Source organism: Erithacus rubecula, assembly GCF_903797595.1.
Source record: "Erithacus rubecula genome assembly, chromosome: 2".
NCBI lineage: Eukaryota > Metazoa > Chordata > Aves > Passeriformes > Muscicapidae > Erithacus > Erithacus rubecula.
The window spans coordinates 78,720,497-78,740,986 of record NC_136685.1 but is presented as its reverse complement, the minus strand read 5'-3'; the positions used below and the strand labels follow the sequence as shown (position 1 = coordinate 78,740,986).

The 20,490-nt window shown below is 34.1% G+C and overlaps 1 protein-coding gene across 4 annotated transcripts in view; it reads left to right on the top strand.

The window, feature by feature from the left end:
- Positions 1–20,490, top strand: part of SDCCAG8 (SHH signaling and ciliogenesis regulator SDCCAG8) — a 104,882-nt gene that overhangs the window by 15,935 nt on the left and 68,457 nt on the right. For all 4 annotated transcript variants that reach the window (XR_013773363.1, XM_079298581.1, XM_079298583.1 and 1 more), the window contains exons 9-12: positions 1,571–1,709; positions 4,308–4,460; positions 6,765–6,899; positions 9,898–10,014. Coding sequence is in view for 3 of the 4 variants with exons in the window: in XM_079298581.1 (XP_079154707.1) it covers positions 1,571–1,709; positions 4,308–4,460; positions 6,765–6,899; positions 9,898–10,014 (544 nt within the window). In the remaining variant the exon portion in view is untranslated. The remainder of the gene's footprint in view (positions 1–1,570; positions 1,710–4,307; positions 4,461–6,764; positions 6,900–9,897; positions 10,015–20,490) is intronic.

Sequence of the window (20,490 nt, the reverse complement as noted above, 5' to 3'; positions counted from 1 at the left end):
TACAGTCTCTTTCCTGTACTTTTTGTACAAATAAGTAATTCACTCTCTCGGCACAAACATTGTGCAAGTCCATGCATTTTGATTGATTATTTCTTGCAAAAGTTCATTGTAATTCTGTAGTTGGAAATTTTTCTGGCTCCACTTTATTCTCCTTACATATGGGGAACTTTTCAGGTACCTCAACAATAGGTAGAATGCATATCCTACCCCTAACACCTGTAGCAGTTCTTCTGACAACAATAAGACAGGGAAAAGAAGTTCCATTGGATAAAAAGAAATGAAATTTTTTGTTACAGCCTTTTTCTTTTTTTTTTAGTTCTAATTTTTATTTAAATAATTTTTAAAATCACAGTTACACAGGCTGAATATATGTAATTCAGTGATCCCAACATTAAATTCTTTTTCTTAAGGAATTCTGCCAGTAAATCATCTTCAAACAAACTCTCCCTTTCTACTTGCTAGCAATAATGATAGGATACTGCAACTTTCTCAAAGTTTGTTAAACAGCCATCTATTTCTTGTCAGATAGGTGAAGCTTCTTAGAATTTCTGAAGTATTAGAATGAACCTGAGATGGAATAGTGGGTCAACTAGAATCAGGGAGACTGAAGGGACATAGAACATACATGTACTCAGTCAAGTGGGCACTGTCCCTCTGCACTAGATGCTTATTGTCAGGCTTTATGTATTTTTTTCTGTTATATTAAAGTGAGCTTGAAATAAAAGATTTGAACTGACCTATTTATCTATCTTAAACTGTTATTTCATTTGGAGGTTTAAAAGAATCTTAAAGCGACCTCTACTTGTGCTGCAGTTTATTAAAAAACAAGGGTGTTTCAGTAGGAGTTTTCAGAGGAACTTTATCCAATTCAAAAATGAAATGAAATTTCAAAGTATGATTTCTAGGTCTCTGGCAAATACAAAAAAATGTGTTACCATTTCACACAAGATTAAGAACACAACAGTTTTCAGCCAGAATCTTGAGCTGCATCTAAATGACAGACAATTAAACTTAATTTAAAAGCTTTTAGCACATCAAAATAATGAAAAGATTAAGTATTACACTCCTACTAACTCTGCTTTACCATTTAGTACAGATTTTAATGTCTTAGTTAACAAAGTTCAGAAGAGTTGTAGAATCCAGGTGTCCTATTGTTTGGTTTAATTCAAGTTTGTAGCAAATGGATTTAGATTGTAATTTGATATAATTAGCAATTACTTGTTGAACCTAACCCTTCCTTTTTATTATTTTTCCCTCTTTTGCATTTAATGGCAGTGTTATTCCATATTGCCTTTTTTTTAAATTGCATGGATCCTGTTTTGTTGCATCAACAGAATGTGCTTTGCTTCCATGCATTGATGACTTGAGATCTCTCTTTACTGGCAGTTTCTCTAATGGTCCAGCAAATGATATTTTCATGCTTTCACTCATGAGTTTCAGTATTGCTTTTCTTACCACCCTTAAGTCTTTTATCTGTTTGTATTTTATATTTGGCATATGTGTTGTTTGGGGCTTTTTCTCTTACAAAATGATACACAAGTATCTGGCTTGTTTTTTTTTTAATATGCAGAGAAAGAGATGACTTGATGGATGCACTAGTTTCACTGAGACAAAGCATGAAAGAGATGCAGCAAAGAGAATCTAATGCTTGTAAGCAAGTTGAACATGCTGTGCAAATGGCAGAAGATGCCAATTTTGAAAAAACAAAGGTAAATCCATCACAGAATTAGAGCTTTTTAGGTGTTCAGAGCTAATGCAAATGTTAATTAGTTTTCATGCTGAGAGAATACATGCATAAGACCTGTGTCACATATTGGTATGATGTTGATTTAAAAAAACTGCACCTGCATGTGACTGTTTCTGAACAGTAATATGAATTCTGTATTCAAATTTTTAAATTCTCATCAATCTCATCTATGAAGAGTACTGCATTTTTTAATTTATGTACTTTCACAGCTAGGTGATATAAATTGAGCTGTAGAATTTTCAAAGATATTTATGATTTGTAAGAGGATACATTTGACATCACATTTCTGACCTACTCTGGAAAGCACAGTTAAAATGCTACAGACAAACCTTTTGCCTCAGATGAGTGCAGTGTAAGAACTGATTGACTACCAGAGCTCTTTGAAGATGAGAAGTCTTGTCTAATGCTACCTGCAGGAAGCTTTTGGTGTTACATAAATAATAATGATAAAACCAGTTTTGATTTAACTTGTGCTAGTCCTAGTTCTGTACACAATCAACTTATATTGACCTAAATTATTTCCTTGATAGTTAGTGACATCTACTGTACTATTAGTGAATTACTGTGGAATTGAGAGAGGGTTACTTTGGTTTGATTTTTGCAATTGAATGCAAACAAGATTGATATCATTGTTGTAGTGATAAAATTGGTGTTATTTGTTCAGTGCTGTAAGAGTGTGTGCTTGTAGGGTTGTGTGAAGTGCTGCCTATTTGTCTGCAAGGCTGAATAGTATCTGGGTTCTTTCATGCTCCAAAACTTTCAATATGAAGGAACAAGAAAAATATTTTTACTTATATTGCATTAATTTTGCCTTTTTACAAGTGTTGGTATAATTCTTAATAAGTCCAAACCATCTTCTTTTTTTCACTGTCCTATTCTACCCTTAAGTGCTGTTCTCCTTGATAATTGGTATGAAATCCAGTCCATGAACAAAACAGTCCATGTAACAAAAGAAAGAAGTAAACACATTAAGCTTTCAAGTACTCTAATTGCAGTTTCATCAGCCTGTTGACCCAAAGTCTGACCTCAGGTGCTTATCATTTAAAACCACCATTTCTTCTTGTCTTTTAGTTCTCTCTGTAGATTGTGGCCTCTTGCTTATTACATAGAGCAGGAAGGAGATCTGTTATAAGTTGACATAGTTGAAGCAAAATCAGGAATATATTTTCAACACAAATGTCATAAAAGAGTAATTGTTTGAACTGCTCATTGTGTAGTCAGAACAATGGAGCTAACAAAATACACATTTCTTCTTGAAATGCAACTAATGCAACTACTTCTTTCTAGAATGGCATTGGTTTAGATCTCTACCAAGCTACAGCAGTTTTATGAAGGCAATTGTTTGCTGAAGTCTTTCCTACAGAAAAGGATTCAGTGCCATAACCAGAGGGATTCTCTCACCATGATAGACTTGTGACACAAAACTAATGGAGACTGTTAGAGCATTCTCTAAAAAAGCAAGGTTTAACTTTCTCCCCTCATGAACAGTCCAAAGCTAAAAATATTGAACTCAAGGGATTAACTTTGAGTAAAAGAAATACAAGCAGTTAAAAGAAATTAATTTGAAAATAAAGGATAATAAGTTAGAATTCCTAAAGGGAGGTTAGTCTAGCTTCTTTGAAACAGAATATTCTGGATATCAGTGGAATGTTGAAATTAAATCTAGTTTACTTGTAGGCTAGTAATGCTCCCTTCAGGGTGCTTTGAATACTTGAAGTATATATGTGTGAAATATACAATGGAATAGTGTATTTCTGATTGTAACTGACATAACACTCCAGTTCAACACTTTGGCAGAGATACAGCAGCATAAATGGATATCTTCTTTTTTTCTCTAGCATTTTTAGAAGATGAAGACAGTATTTTGAGAGTGTTCTTGAACTCACGTTTCTTTTTTTTTTATAGAAAACCCATCTGTAACCCTGTGGTTTAGTACCCGAAATTAAGCAGTACTTTATGAGTATTTAGGCAAAATAATTTTTGACAAACCTGAAACTTATTTGTCAAACTTTTTTTTGTATCTTTACTGACTGCTTTCAAGTTTCTTAGTGTTTTGCACTCAGTAATTCACTTCAGGAGGAGACTAAGTGGAAGTGGATACATTTTATTAATTTTTCCTTCAGTTCTTTAGTTAGATAGTAACCACTGTATTTGCAAGGAGTCAAATACTGCAGGCTGATTCTAGTGATATGCATTCAGAAATTTCAGATTTTAAATATAAGGCAAATAAGCATAGTTTTAGAAGAACAGCTACTTATTTGGAAAATTCACATGGAAAAATTATTCCATATTTGCCGTGTTTCCTGAAAGCATTTAAATTTCTCAATTACAGTAGGGCATGTATATGCCTACAAACATACACATCTGTTTTCATTCTGTTTGTCCTATTCTACATGTTAACACAGTAGGATATGTGTAAGTACCATAACAACTGCATTAAAAAAAGACATTTCTAATAGCAAACTGGTTTCTTTGAAGGTAAATAGAAGATAGAAGATAGATACCGTATTTGTTTATAAATTTTATGTTTCTTCCACTTAAACAAATTGGGGTTTTTTAGGCTCTAGTCCACTGTGAGCAACTGAAAAGTGAGATGGAACGACAGAAGAATTATCTTGAGAAGGAGTTGGCTGCCCAGCTAAATAAGAGGGCTGATGAAAAAGAAGCGCTGCGGCAAGAACTGAAGAAGGAAAGGGAGGACTTGGCAGCAACGGTATGAGTTGGTTCCTTCTCTATTTGTGTATTACTGTGACTGTATCATCCTCTTTAAACTTTGTCTTTGTTTTTAGTTTTGGGTGTGAGAGCTCAGTCACTTCTACCATTTCTTTAAAGCAGTGGTAGATGAACGATCCTTTGAATAACTGGGTTTTGTGCTATATACATGTATGTATCACTAGGTACATACTAGGTTTTTGAGGTTACAGATTTTTTTTTTAGTTTGCATAATATTTTTAATGCACTGTGTCAGAGTAAGAAAGGGTTAAGTAATATGTGATGTATGGTTTATACCTAGCTCTTTTATAAAAATTATTATTTAGTTTGCCAAGGCAAGCATTCAGAAGTTAGTATATCTCAAATTTAGGATTCTTTGCTACTTTTATCTTATATATACATTAATGTTACAATATCATAATTTCAAAGTGATCTTATCATATGTTTAGTTTTCCCACCTGCAGAAATGTGTTGGAATCTCTTTTCTCACTTTTACTAATGTTTATAAACTCTCTGAGACAGAATCTGTCTCATCGTTTATGCTGCGACCATTGTGATAGTCTTGATGACCTTGTTTTAGACTTCTAGATGCTGCTGTAATTTGAGTATAAAACATATGAGGGTTTTCTTCCTAATGGAGTCTTCAGAGGAAAGCTCAAGATAACAGCAGTAAGCCTGTGATAGAGGAGACATTTTTAAGGTGATTGAAATGGGGAGAAATGTAGAGAGATTAATACTTCATGAATTAGTGGCGTTCATGTTTGTTCGATCTGCAACATCTTCAACCATTTCTGGTGAAGGTTTGGAAACAATAGAGTGAATTTCTCTCCTCACTGTAGACTTTTCCTTATTTTTTGGGATTCTTTTATAAGTGTATGGCTTATTTCTAAAAATCCGAAGAGTACCAACTGAGCAAAGTAAACCATATAAGTGTGTATGAAAAACCCTCTTTGACTTCAATTCCAGATACAAAAACAAGTATTAAGAGCAGGGATAAGGACTAAGTGATAGTTAAGTAAATGAACTGATAATCAGTGATCTGTTGCCAGGGAAACTGAAATATTAAAAAAAAACAACTGTTCACTGCAGATGTTATTAAGCAATTCCTTGTTTGACTCCTTGCTATCTATTAGAAGTTATCCCTTCTGTGAAGTTAGTTGTTTTGTTAGAGAGTCACTTTAAAGCAGTGTATTCATTCCAAAATACAGCCTATTAGACAAGCATTTCATACTTCTTTTTCACTCCATGTCATCACATTAGTTCGTATTTCATCGCCCACTGAGATGTGTTTTACTGAAACCAATTCTCACTTTAAGCAGTTGTAGACTTTTTTTTTTTAAGTTCTGCATGTACATTAAACAACATACAGTGACACTATGATGATGTCATGCCTGGTAATTAAACATATATGGGATGACTTTGTAAAAAATTATGATCTATGTTGATGACTTACATATGATTAACTACTTTTATGTTTTAGGAGTATGAGGTGGCAGAAATGGTATACTGTGGATCAAGTCGAGATTCACCTGAATATTTTATTGCTTACTTTAAGAAATGGTTTGTTTGAAGGGGAGAATTGGTATGATAACATAAATCAGTGGATGTATAAGGAGTGAAAAATAGTTATGAATATATAATCCTCTAGATTTGGCTTGCATTTCTGTAAGTTAACCTAGAACTGTCAGACACCATTATTTCTACTTATGTTAGTAAGCTTCAGGGCTAAACAGCTGAAGGTTCACTGTCTCTGTTTTCTTACATTTTTTAATCATTCAACAAAATTTAATCTGAATTACGTTAGAATTCTTAATATACTATTTCTGTATGAGTTTTGCACAACAGTATGCTTTGATCTATAGTGTTGAAATGTTTTCTGACTTAAAAATTAAGATCTGTGGTTGCAAAAACAGTTTTCTTTAGCTGGGGCAACCTGGTTTGGTTTGAATCAATCTACATAAGGATGGATAAGAAGTTGTTAAACAGTACTCTTACCTTGCAAAACTAATGTAGCCAGCTGCTTCTGACACCTGGTGACTAGTGCAGTCAATGAAATGTTTCAAATAAACTGCTGCATGATAAATAAATTAAAAATAGTGAACCCATTAGCAAAATAATGTAGTCATATTACATTATATTATTAATAATATAGGATATATTTTGATTGTACATGCTTGAATTTTTATTACATTTTTAATGTTATGTATTTTGTCTACATACAGTTGCTTTGGAGGAGAAAGTTCCACAAGAATTTGATATGTGGCTGGTTAAATTGCATCATTACAGTGTTCTTGGACTTTTTCAGGTGACAGCTTTGTCTAAGGATGTGGCTGTTTTGGAGGCTCAAGTAGAGAGACTTACAAGGGAAAAGAATTCTCTAGTTAACAAGTTAGAAGAATCACAGGGCCAGCTTGCATCTCAGGAGATGGAAATGAATAAGGTAAGCACATTTATAAATGAGTACTGAGCTTGGTTTTCTTTATCATTGTGACCTGAAAGAAGAGAGTTTTTGGCTTATCCATTTTCCTGTTTTGGTTAGGAATGTGTGGTAATTGTAGACTTCATCTCAATATCCCAGAGGCACAACAGCTATCTCAGTTGCAGGAATAAAAAATAACTTTCCCTTGTAATGCAGAAGCTGGCTTTTCTGCTTTGCAACCTATGAGGGTTGCTACTTAAAACACTCTCCCAGTGTTTCAGTAAAAAATTGAGTTTAGTCTGAGACAACATAGAATTGAACAGTATCCTTAATCCCTACCTGGGACTTGCAGTGCTGAAATAAAGGAAGCTATATCCAATCACTGTTTTTCAAGTTCTTTCCTTTAGACTTTTTATGTAGTATACTGCTTAATTCATTACTATTGTTAGTATGGCTCTTACATCTTCTAGTTAAGAATTTCAGCTTAACATGCATCTTGTGTAGGTGTATCACTCCTGGGTGCTTTCCTTTGCATGTTTCTCAGCCAATAAGAGCCTTAAGGGGGGGTTCATAACATAAGAAAGAAAAAAATATATTTGTTGCATCCTTTTGAAATGTCTATATTCCTTACCAATAATCCCCATCCTACCTCTCCTTGCAGTTGTTAACTGCAAGGAATTGAGGAGCAATTTATTCTTGGGGCCTCTAGAGGTAACAGGATAAGTTTTCATTAGTTCCTGTCTTCCTCTGCTGCCCTTACTGATAGAAGGAGGCAAAAGTATTGCAGAAAATTCACAACAAAAAGTCATCCAAACTTACTAGGAACTTTATTTTAATTTTAACTGAAAGACAAATGAGTATTTTAAAAATCTCAGAATGATTTAATTTACCAATTCTGAAACACACTTTTGGTCTCTCAGGCTGGGTTCACAGATGATTAGCACCACTTAGAGGGGTGAGGAGGTGATGAAAGAGGCAGTGCTTACAAATGTTCATTGCTCTGAAAAGAACAATTTTATACCCTACCAATTTGAAGTTACCTCTCTGGAGATGATACTGTGGTTCCAGTCCTTGCTTCAGTTCATATTAATACAAAGCTGAATAGGTATTCACCTTGCAATAGTCTATTAATTGCACTGTCCTGAGAGATTGGAAATCTTCATTTGTGTCCCTGAACTAAACTGAGAAGTCTTGAAAATCCTGGAGGAACCTCCCAACCACTGAGCTGGCAGGACTATGTGCATCACCCTGACATTTTAATTTGCTATGTGACATCTTTGCTTGTGAATCTGACTCCTTGTTTCCAGACTCAGTTTGCCATTATTAAAAACAGCAAATAGCAACACTTTTGTTTGGAGTTTTATCCAAAATACTGTTTTTCTTCATGCACCAGAAGTCAGGAAAAGAAAATATGGAGTGAGGATCTATTTCCTTCATTCTTGAGGAGACTGAAAAATCCATTATTAGGACAGCACCATCTGCTGATTCTTCTGTGTTATTCCCTTTATATAGTATTTGGAGGAGCTGAAGGCGAGGATTGCTGAATTTTTTTAATTTCACTTGGAGGAAGTGAAATACTGCATTTTGTTTCATCCTTCAGATAAAGGAAGGAAGAGGCAGAAATTCAGGGTTTGCAGGCTATGCAGTTGCATGTCAAGATTTTTTAAATTGCATATAATATTTTGGTGTTTAAAAAAATGTTTCAGAGCATTTGCTGCTTTGCATTATTTGCAATGGCTAAATTCACAAGCTGTCCTTTGAATTTATAAGTGATGCTACTTTTTTAAAGTTAAGACAGTTGGTCTAGTTTTTCTTTTAGAGTGATTTCATTGCATCATGCATTTTTACTTTTTCCCTACCTTTTCTTTAAGGAGAAAAAGGAAAAAAGAGTGAAAATGAGAAGAGGTATAAGACTGAAAAACAGAAATTAGTTTGGGTTGTGGAATATGTGAGAATTTTAATTTGCTGCTAAAATTCTCTGTGCTTCTCAAAAAATAGAGTGTAGATTTAAGCAAGTGCTGAAAGAATATAAGCAAGGCAGGAGAGTAGAGTGAGCTGGAAAGAAAGTTGACTAAGAGGAGCTGTGAGTAAACACATTCTCATGCATTCTCACTAAGGAATGTATTTGGTTGGTTAATTAAGGTGAAATGAACAGGCACAAACTGGAGGCAATGGCACAGGACAAGGACAAAAAGGGGACATCTTAGATTGAAAATTGCAAGAATAACAACCCTGCACAGCAGTAAAGTTATGTGGAAGGGATTAGTTATCTTCTAGTTTTATTTTGGTTGGGTTTTTTTTATTTCTTTCACTTTCTCCTAACCCTTTCAACATATCCTCTGAAGTTGAACTGCCAGATGGAAAGGATTGAGAGGGTAATATAACAAACACTTCAACAGCAGAGAATAATTGTCCTCTGTAGAAGTGATTTCCTGAAATCTTGCTTTGATCCATTTTTTCTGGACCAAGTATCTATTTAAATAAAACTTTTTTTAAAAAATAATTTTTCTTCAGTTTGCAATAAGTTGGTAATGCTCTGATCAAACTTTGAAAATTATTGTGTTAGCATTTAAAGTTTCTTTCCCAACATTGTAAAATTGGCAAGTTAAAATATACCTTTAATTAGGAGTGTGATAGATGCTTTACTTCTAGGTTTTGAAAGTGTTGACATAGACTTTCTTGGGATTTTACAGAGAATGAGAGAAGAGTATAAAACCAGCAACTGTCAATTAAATGTAGTGATGTATATTTACAACATAAGCATTTATACTTAGCAAAATCTCAATCCAAATATATTTGAATCTAGAAGGTACTGCATGTGTCAAAGTTAATGACTATATATAGAATTCAGATCCACCTTTCTATCTAAAAAAATTGCCATTTGTAGACCTAAAATATCTGTAAATTAAAAACATGTTGGATTTCAATGACCTGTAGAGGGCACCAAAAGATCTAATTGCAAACCCTGGTCTATGGATTCTTCAAGCTAACAGATCATGTTGTCTGTGTAATCTAACAGGTGTGTGGAGAAATGCGCTATCAGTTGAATCAAACCAAAATGAAGAAGGATGAGGCAGAAAAGGAGCTCAGAGAGTACAGAACAAAAACTATAAGGGAGCTTGAAATTAAGGACCAGGTAAGAGATAATACTGCTATAACTTTGCAGTTATTAGTAGCCTAAGTAGGGTTTTTTCAGAAGCTGGAATGATTCATTTTTCTAATAGTGGTCATTTATTACTGTTAAATGGTTTAAATTAATGGCAAAAAGCCAGCTTTTACTGCTAAATAAATACCTCTTGGTTATCTTAATCTTGTTTTCAACCCTAGTGTGTTCAGTTTTGTGCATCACTCATTCCATGCTTTCATATAGAATTACTCTATCATATTATTCATACCAGCTACTTAAATTCTGTGTACTGTATACATGTGTTTATACACTTTTTCTCACAAATACGTGCACACATAATTACCTATACATGCAGCCTAACAGAACATTAAAGACTCTAAGCATAACCTAATGATACCAAAAATGAAAATCATTTATCTTCCAATTTCTTTAAATATTCACTGTTACTGAATGCTGGGATTCATAGAAAAGTTTAAAAAAACAAAACCAAAACAAAAGTAGCCTTTAAAAAAAAACTATAGAATAAATTCCACTCTGCATTAACTATTGCTTATCTAAAACTGGGTTTTATATTAATACCAAAACCAGTATATGCTTTACAGGTAGTCTGTGGAAAAACATCCCAGGCAGTAAGAAAGATTATTAGAATAACCTGCAGCATGCTTGGCAAACAGCTTGAACAGGTGTAATCTGCATCTTTTGTAGTGCCCTTTTTCTTGAGGTTCTGTCCATTTTTCTCTAGGACTTCAAACTTTCAGGATTCCTTTTTAAGTTATGATTTGCACATAAGAGTCTTCTGAATAAACAGATATATAAGATGCACATGAGGATGATTTTTTTTAATATGCTTTTTGTTATTTGAGCAGCCTATCCAACAGGTTTTGGACCATTCTTTCTTTTAAATAACTGAACAAATAATTTCCAGTATAAGAATAAATGTAGAAAGAAAATGAAGTATTTCAAAAATTAAATTTTTAATTATCAGCTCCTCAAAAACTGCATGTAGGACAGTAAGTTTATTATAATAGTACAAGATTAGTGTGGAAGTGATATTAATTCCAGTTATAATGAAAATAAATAGAAAATCCAAAGGAGGAGCTTATTAGGTGAAATAACCCTTCAACATGTATAGAAAATGCTACAGCACAGAAGAAGAGAGGTCTTAAAGCATTCTTTTTTTCAAGGTTTGCTTTTTTTTTTTTTCACTCCTGCATCCTTTAGGCCTAAGGACACTGAAAAACAAAAACCAGGCTTGTCGTCTGTGTCTTGACAGATATCACAGATAAAAGAGTTGGCATAATCTTGGCATACAAATAAAGCAGGATGTGTTTAATAAGATACTTGAAGAAGTATCTTGGATTTTAAATCCTGTTCTTCAACTTGCTTGAGGATTGCCTTTTGAACAAATTACAAAATGTAACAAAATATTTTAACCTCATATGATGACATACTGGTATTTTAATCAGTGTGATGCTGAATACAGCAAAATGTGGTGATTTATAATTTGATACAAAGTGAAATTATCTAAGGGAGAGTTACTATCAGCAAAAATTACTAAATCATTAGATAAAGATTAGATATCGAATAATTATGTTCTTATATTGTTCAAATATGATTGTTAGTTCCTCAAAATAAAGGAAAACAAACAATTTTGAAATTCTTAGACTCGGTATCTAGCAGCTGTTTTATAGCTGTGGCTCCAGTAACCCAAAAAGTTCTGTATATGTCCTAGGATTATTTAACACGTTCAAGGCAACCCAAGAAGAGTGTTAGAGTGCCTTGTTCTGTTGTTGCTTGTGGGCTGGATATTTTTAAATCAAATTTTAACAAATGTTAATAAATTACTGCAAATTATTTTTTTAAAAAAGAAATAAAAACAGTTCAGTCTCATCTATCTTTGTATTTAAAGAAAACCTGAAATGTTTTATCTTATGTGGCACTGAATAGCAAATAATAATTGTTCTTTGGTCTCTCAGCCATGACCTGACCTTCTGGCTAAGAGACAAAGCTGATACCTTCCTTAGCCACCATCTGTTCATAATAAATACATATTTTTATATTTTTTTTAGGTAGAGAGACAATAATGTATGAGCATTTTCTTGCTATTCTGTATTAAATGATGGGTTTTTTTTTCTCTTTCGTGTTTTGAAATGTCTTTTAATATATTGAGAGTGAGTTTACTGTTTCTTGAGATATAATTGTATTTTTAATTGTGCAATGGATAAATTACAGTTTTGAAGACATTTTTTAGTTTACATGGAGTGACTTTTTAAAAAGGATTAAAATTATTCAGGTGTGTCAGAATAGGCAGAAAGCCCCACATGTACAATTTAGGATCACCAGGTACATACATCTGTATGTCAGGTAAACACAGGTTGGTATTTATCATACACTGGTATTTATAAATGTTATTCAGAATTGAAATTATATAATTTAGGAAAACTAAAGAAAGTATATATCTTTGGTCTTATTCCCTTTTCCCCTAATATCTTTTTCCCTGTATTTATTGTTCGGTTAGGACTAATACCCACGTGTCAATATCTATCATAACTCTGTTACTAACATTTTACATGAATATTTCATAAAAATTAAGAAGCAATGAGGAATTTTACCATTTAAATTGAATAACTGTTTTGTAATATCATCCATCATGATCCTGATTAACATCAGGATTACTGAGGGAGGTGGGGGGAAAGACACATACCAAACAGTTTCTCTACAAAACCCACATCTGTTCATCTGGCCGATATGTTGTAAAGTAGCATAACCTACTGCCCTCTCTTCTTCTCTCTCAGCCAGCCCTCCCATTGTGGATGTAGCTGTGCTGAAATAACAGTGCATTACTTAATACTTTTACTGCTTAGGAACAAGCTTTATAAATCATACGAATGTAATGCCTTGATGGCAGTAAACTGTGTCCACACTAGGGGTTGTACTAGCACAGCTATATCAGAGAAAAGTCACGCCCTAACCTAAATTGCTGTTATTAGAACAAAAATTGTGTGGCATATTTGACACAGCAGGGCTTCACTTTTATAATACTTTTTCTGTTAATTTGTAAGCACTGCATGGCATAATTTATGCATTTCTAGCAGAAATCATACTTCTGACACACTATGAAATTGTTCCTCAGATTAACATCGCTTGCTCTTTTCTGCTCTGCCTTATAAAAATAAAAATGAAGTTCACTGTTAATAATTTGCTTTCTGTTTGTCTGAAATAATTTATATTTAACTTATAAAATCTTGCAGGCTTCAGCATGTAGAAGTGAAAACAGTTTTTAATACTGGGTTTTGCAGTCCGAGCCAATTTGGGCATCCTGCTTATTATATTAGACAGTTCTTACCAGTAGCATGACTCCACTGGGAGCTGTCATGTCCTTGCAGCTTTTCAATTTTGTTTTATCATGTTTTGTGGAATTAGATAAATACTTTGTGTACAAATAAATCCAAGCTAGGAATCTTAACCTGTAAAAAAGTATTTAAATTTGGGCAGATATAGTTTGAAGGGGAGATTACAGAATGCTACCTTGTAGGCTACAGAATTAAAAACCCCAGAAACTAAAACTCCAGTACTAAAACCCACAGGTTTTTAAGAATTGCCTGCATTGCAGTTCATAAGTCCAAATAAAAAGAAGTTGAGACTCACTGACATGCATAACCTATACAAATAGGAAGAGCTACACACCAAAGCATTTTTGTGCAGTATGACAGAACCTAAATGATGCCTTTGTACATTATAGACTGACAATTTTGCAGACAAATAAAAATCTGGCAAAATTGCAGTCCAAAAGCATTTTGCCAAAGGGTATTTTGGGAATGTTTATCTCATTTGTCATAAATCCATGATTTATAGTAACCTAATTTAGATGTTATAAGAGGAGAGATTACTGACTCTGTCTTCATCAAAAATAGTTCAGGCCAAGTATTTGGGTATATATCCTGAAAATGCTTTAGATTATCCAAAGCAAGACCAGTAACACCTTTCTAAAGACCCTGATTCACTGAAATGTGTTTTTATGAATAGATATCAAGCTTTCATGAGTAAGGCTTTAAAATACTAGAGTTTTCAACAGCTGTGACATTCAGCATATCACCAGATGTTTGAAACTTGCAAATTTTAATAACTGGTGAAGATGGGTTAGGATTGTATGTTATGTGTATTTTTGTAACAGTCTATATCTGTATGTAATATTCTGTTTCCTCATTAGTTATAAAGATGCTCTGAAAATTCTGCTTTGAAAAGAAATTCTATTAAATCAGTAAATGTATACTTGAGTAATATCTGGCAAGAAGGGAAACCCCCAAAACTCAAAACATAGCTTGAAACTCTTTAGCATGAAATTTTCTCACCTTGTCTGACCTTGAGTATAATGGTCATAAAAGTAGCAAACCCAAATTACTTTTGGATAAGACAGCATTAAGGAAATGTGATAGTCTTTACTGTAAGTGAACTCTTCCTAATGAATAATTTTTTGTTTTGCGCATTCAATGCATTAATTTGAAAATGAGTAATTAAGGATCAAAATGGCAGTACTTTAAGCCTTGCTTTGATATTAATTTTCTGGCCTGCTCAGAAGGAACATAATTCTTTTTTATATCTGAACTTACTTGCTCATCTCAAGATTTTTGAGGAAGACATTGACCCACAACCCTGCAATATATATAAAATTATAATATGGCTGCTGCTGCTCTGCTATGACACAGCTTTCCTCTGTCAGCCATCCATTCCTCAAGGATCAATGGTATGAGCAACCTTCATTAAATTCTATCTATTTCCTTAAGAAAAATCCTTGGGACTAGGATTCCCAGTAGCAGACTTTTTTTTACTCACTTGTCTGCATTTTCTGTACAGGTCTGCTTGCCCTAAGCATCTAGCCTGCTAAGAGGATCAGGATTTTATTGTTCATAGGTGTAGTTTGGCCTGTGTAACCTTGATCTGTGTTCTGTCATCCATAGTGATGTTACCCCACAGTATATGGAAAAACTGTTTGTGTGCATTAAAAATTATTCAAAGTAGGAAAAGAATTGCACATATCTTGATATACTGGGTTTACATACTTAAATAAATACTTGGTTTTCTGTTGGTTTTTTTCTTCTTCTCTGACTAGAAAAAATGGTTGTTTTATCAATAGTCATTGTGTCAACAATCAGAATAAAAGGAGTGTAAAAGTCCCTATCACTTGTCAGTTGTTATTGCATAGGTTTTCTTTTCAGCTATTCCTTCATGCTGTCCAGGAAGTAAGAACCAATCTCACATCAGCAGTCTTAAATAGTGTTTGAAAGGATAAAAGGAACAGGTTTTGTTCTCTCCTGTTTTTCAATAATGAAGTAGGTGTAATCTTCCCCTTCCTCCTTTCTACACGCATCCTTCCTTTTCTCTAATTTTTATCAGCAAGTGAACCATATATTTTGCACTGCCTCATTGTCCCCCATCTCCCACCTGTGCAATCCATTAACAAAAAAAAAAAATCATCTTGTTCCACTGTGAACAAAATCACTTTCTTATCTCTGCTGGTGGCTGCTGAGCTAATCTGTAGTACAGCAATGTTCTCTGTTAAAATGTGACTGTAGTAATGTCCCTGGGATTGGAAGTTTGTTCCTGGAATGGTATTGCAGGTCAGATATTTTGGCAAATTAAAAGCAAATATTTTCATGGAAATTATGAGGTAAAATCCCTGTATAATACATTTCAGCCATTCACTTTTGTTTCCCAGGGTATTTATCAACAGGGACCATGTTGCTCTTCAAGAGTTTGCACAAAAACAGACCTTAAAGATTATTTCTTAGTTTAAAAATACCATGTGTGTACTCATAAATTTATACTTTGCAATATAATTTTTTCCTTGCCTCAGCTAACAACTGCAGGTAACAAGTTTGCTTCAACAAGATTTATAGTGTGCTCCTCTAAACCCATCCACCCTCCATGCTGTTCCCATAAAATTCTTCCAGCACCCCTGCTCTTGGTAGGAAATTTCAGGGTCCACTCACTGTTAATTCTCCATCAGTTTGGAAGCAGAGGGTTTGTGGCTGATGGCCTTTGCTTAGGAGATGGTTCTTGTCTTGAGGCTCTGCCTTTTAGTGGAGCACACAGGGTGTGGGGTACTGCCAGGTGCTGTCACATTTTGCAGTACAAGTGGGGTCATAAAAATACTTATCTTTGAGGAATTCAGCAGTCCCACCAGATCAGGTTAGGATAATAGCAGTCTAAGAAATCACAACCTGCTTTGCTGTCTAGGCTTTATCTTTCTGGTCTTTATAGATCAATTGAATTTGTGCCAGCCATACAGAAAAAACTTTCCACAGGAACCATGTGTGTTTCTTGCAGTTACTTCTTGAGTTTCTGCTCAGGTTACTTGCCCTTCCTGTCAGGAAAGGTTTTCAGATTCCTCTTTTAGGCTAAATGATTTGTAAAATTTGCAGTAGTGCTGAGTGTTTTTGTGAATAAGCCTCTTAAAAAGGTGTGGTCTTTGTGAACTTCTTTTAAGCCCAGTGTACATATTTGTATATTCTCACAGTTTATAATAAATCTACTTCCAGAATGGAGGTTTCCCCTTTGAAACCACATGAAGCTTTCATGAGTGCTTTGTGTTCTCATTCAGATTTGAATGGGAAGCAGCAGTAATTCAAATAGAGTGCAAAAGGGAAAAAGCCATTGTTGGGATGTGGTGGGGGTTAACCTTGTGATGGCCCTAACTCTCTTTACAAAGTTGGATAGTTCTTCAGGTGCAATATGCTATGTCAGATGGCCATGCCTGGGAGGTCTGAGGTTTAGAGACCACTCTGAACCTAGAGTTGCTTGATTGATATCAGGATTAGAATAGAAATGACTGCAAATGACCCCTGCTGCATATGGCCTGATAGTAATCCAAGTAAAACACTTGAAATCTTTCTACCAAATCAGTTATTGTCTTGTTTTCTTTTAAATAAATAAAAAAGGAAAAAAGAAAATCCAGTTAATTCTGTTCCTGATTAATTAGTGTATTATTAGGTATGGAAGGCAACGTGGATTGAGATCAGTGTGAAAGAGTGCAAAAATTTCCTGTCAATGGTGCACAAAGTATTTATATGTATGAGTGAGGCCACACTGGGGACACATCTTTTGAAGACTTGGTCCTGAGCTTTATCAACTGGTCAAGGCTAAGTTTATGAGCATCATGGCCTGTAACAGTGTCTTAATTTGTCTACGTTTTTATAGATGTTGATTGCCTTTTGGGGATGTACATTCAAATACCAACCACCACAGTGATTATATTTCACTCTATATTTTTTTCTTCTATTTTTGGTTCTATTTTATGCCCCTCCAATCTTTTAGTAAGGGTGGCAAATGAAATATGAAACAAAAAATGTAGTGTAAATTCACATTAACATTTCACGTTCTAGAATTATTTTACTGCAGAATTTGGGCAATGCTATAGTCAGTGCAGAATTTCCTTTTTAGGTAATACTGTGTACTTTTTTACTTGACATGTGAACATACTGGGACAACAGTGAATGTCATAAATCACTTAAAAATTAATTTGGTTTTAGTAATTTTTCATTTTGTTAAAAGTCATATAAAGTGGGGGTTTTTTTTGCATTTTCTTCAGAGTGCAAGTTTTTTTTATCATCACCTGATCATTCTCATTTGTTTAAAAAAAGTATTTATCTTTTCTGTCACTTTCCTTTTATGTAAAATTCTGTGAAAAGCATCTGCTAGTTTGAAATTTAAAGTTGTATTTTTGCATGCAATAGAATCAGCATTTGTATAAAAGAAATAATTATTTTTATCTTTAATTTGACTTGTTTTGAATGAAATTATTTCATTTAATCAGATTTTACAGAGATAGAGATGTCTAGTTAATTAAAAAGCACATTTTTGCAACATGTGTAAATATTGTTTGGTGAAGATAACATCAGGTTATGAAAAGGATATTTGAGGATTGATTCAGTGTTTGAGAAATCATCTTTTATGGTTTTCCAGCAAGTTGCATTTATATCATTGATGAGCATCTCTAGTGTGTTCCCCCAAAAATGTGTTGTAAAAATCTGAAGATAATTTTTAAATCTATCACTGACTAATGAATGAAAAGTGGAGCACTTAGGTGCTTTGAGAAAAGATACAAAAGGGTCCTATGTGCTCTGAAGTGGAACACTTAAAATATAAAAAGTGGCTGGTGGTAATACTGAAAAAAGAATAATTGATTTAGAATAAAATTTTACTGCAGTGGTTCTTCATCCATGCTTCATTTTTGTTTAAGTAAAACTTCTTTTGTGTAACTGAGTTGAATATGGATGCAGGATGGTGTTAGTGTGTTTCAGCTTACTAATAATGTTTTTTTCTCTTACTGAGGTTTAGCCTGCCATCTTTCCATGGCAAAGTGCCTGTTGATATTCCTGGGAGTTTGGGCAACTGCAGAAGAAGACATATTAAATAGTACTTTTGAAATTATGTGCAGAAGTAATAAGAACATTAAAGTTGCAGAGTTAAGCACCAGAAGTTGCCTGTTCTAACCTTAATGTAGTCTTGTTGTACGTATACATTATGATAATTCTGTTCCTTGTTATACTGAAAATCTGTTTCAGATTTTCTTCAATGCAAGATTGTCATCTGTCTTTTTGCAGTTCTGTGCTCCATCTCTTGTCTCTCACATACATTGAAAAGTTAAGTACCTTGAAGAAATAACTTTCTGATCATGTGGTAAAAAGCTGCATCACAGGTGATAGGCACTGAGGGATCAAATTAACACTGCATGAGAAACAGAGCTGTCAGCAAAATGCTTTAGTTGGTGGTTTGTTTCTGTTTCTTTCCCTACAATTACACTGTGGCCTGGATAGCAGCTACAGAACTACTTATAGTTTCCTGATAGAAGAAATGGTAACTGCAGTAACACAAAAATTACTCTTAGTAAAAGTTGGGGAAATTGCTGCTGATAAGATTCCCTGCAGGAACAGTGGAGAAGATTCACTGATTCTGTAATTTTTTGTAGATTAAATCCCAATTATATTGTGACGACCTAATGATGGACAAGACTTGACATATTTCAGAATTCAGGACAGAGTATATTTATATTTGTGAGACTATTACTGTTAACAGAAGACAGAAGGGGGTTATTTTTTATTATATTAACGTGCCTCAGATTCTGAGGTTCACGTTTCAAATGATTACCTGAGTTTTCAAACTGAAGTAGCCCATAGTGTTGAGTATGATCTGTTTTCAGCCTCTAAATATGGTGTGCTGTGTGGTTCCTACCAAATTATTTTGAATGACTGTTTTTTGATGTTTCAAAAAGCATAATTTAGTTGATAAGCATAAATGTGCCTGGATCGGCTGTTTCTGAGTTGCTGTTAACAAGTCTTATTTATTGGCATTTTTCTTCCATCACTTTCTCATGCTGTTTCTGCCATGGTCATTACCAGAATTCTAGAATATAGATCATGCTGCAAGCACCTCCAGACATTGGAATTTTAAGATGTTTGTGTATGTCTGTATATACCTACACACATGCACAAACACGTGTGTATGAGTTTAAAGGAGCTGATACTGGATTTTGGAATTACTGATGAAAGCAGCACAAGTAAAATTGTTCTTCAAGCCACATTTTTGTTTTCTTGATACTTCTAATAGAAATTATAAGACACCTGGGAACATTTAAAGATCCTGTCATGAAGTGACACTTCCCTATCTGAGAATTTCTCCCTGCACTTTCACGACAACTAAAATCTATGCATGTGTTCTTGGGTTCAGCCCTGAAGGTTCAACATCTGGCTGATGGAAACGAAACATTTTCACCAGAGGTTCTTGCACTTGGAATTTGCTTCCTTCTGTAGGCCTGTGTCAAAACCTGACTGAGCCTGTTTAACTTGAGGCAATGGTGTAAAGCCCATCTGTTCCTTGAAACTTTTCCCTGAAGGAGCCATCTAGAGTGTATTTATATTCTCAGCTGTGGTTGTGGTTTTTTTAAAGTACTTAGCTGATGCTTTTGGACTAATTTGTGGTTTGGGTTTGTTAAAAGGTGTGCTGGAAGGTGTAGTTTTAAAGCAGATTTTAGGAATGTTGCACAACTTCTCTAACTTGTGAAGACAGTGAAGACTTCATGTCCCTATTAACTATGAATGTAGAAATAACACTTATGAATGCTGCTGTTAACAAGAATAGAGAACCCACTGAGACTTCTATTTAAAATACACAGAAGTCTGAAAAGTGAAAATGCAAAGCATTTGTAACTGAGTATTTTTGAGCACCTGATTTTAAAATATTCTGTCAGTTGTTATGTTCTTTAGAAGGGAAGAGTATTAACGATTTTGTAGATAGCTTTAGTGTCTTTGCATTTGAACTTGGAATTCCCAGTATAATTTGATAGGAGATGCATGTGATAAAGCAAGGTGACCTTTAAATTCTAATCAAAATTTCCTTCGTGAACCTTTGTTGAGCGGTCTTTGGAGGAAAAATAAAAATTGTACAGTTAAATAAATTGCAAAATTTTAAAAACCCTAGCACTATTGA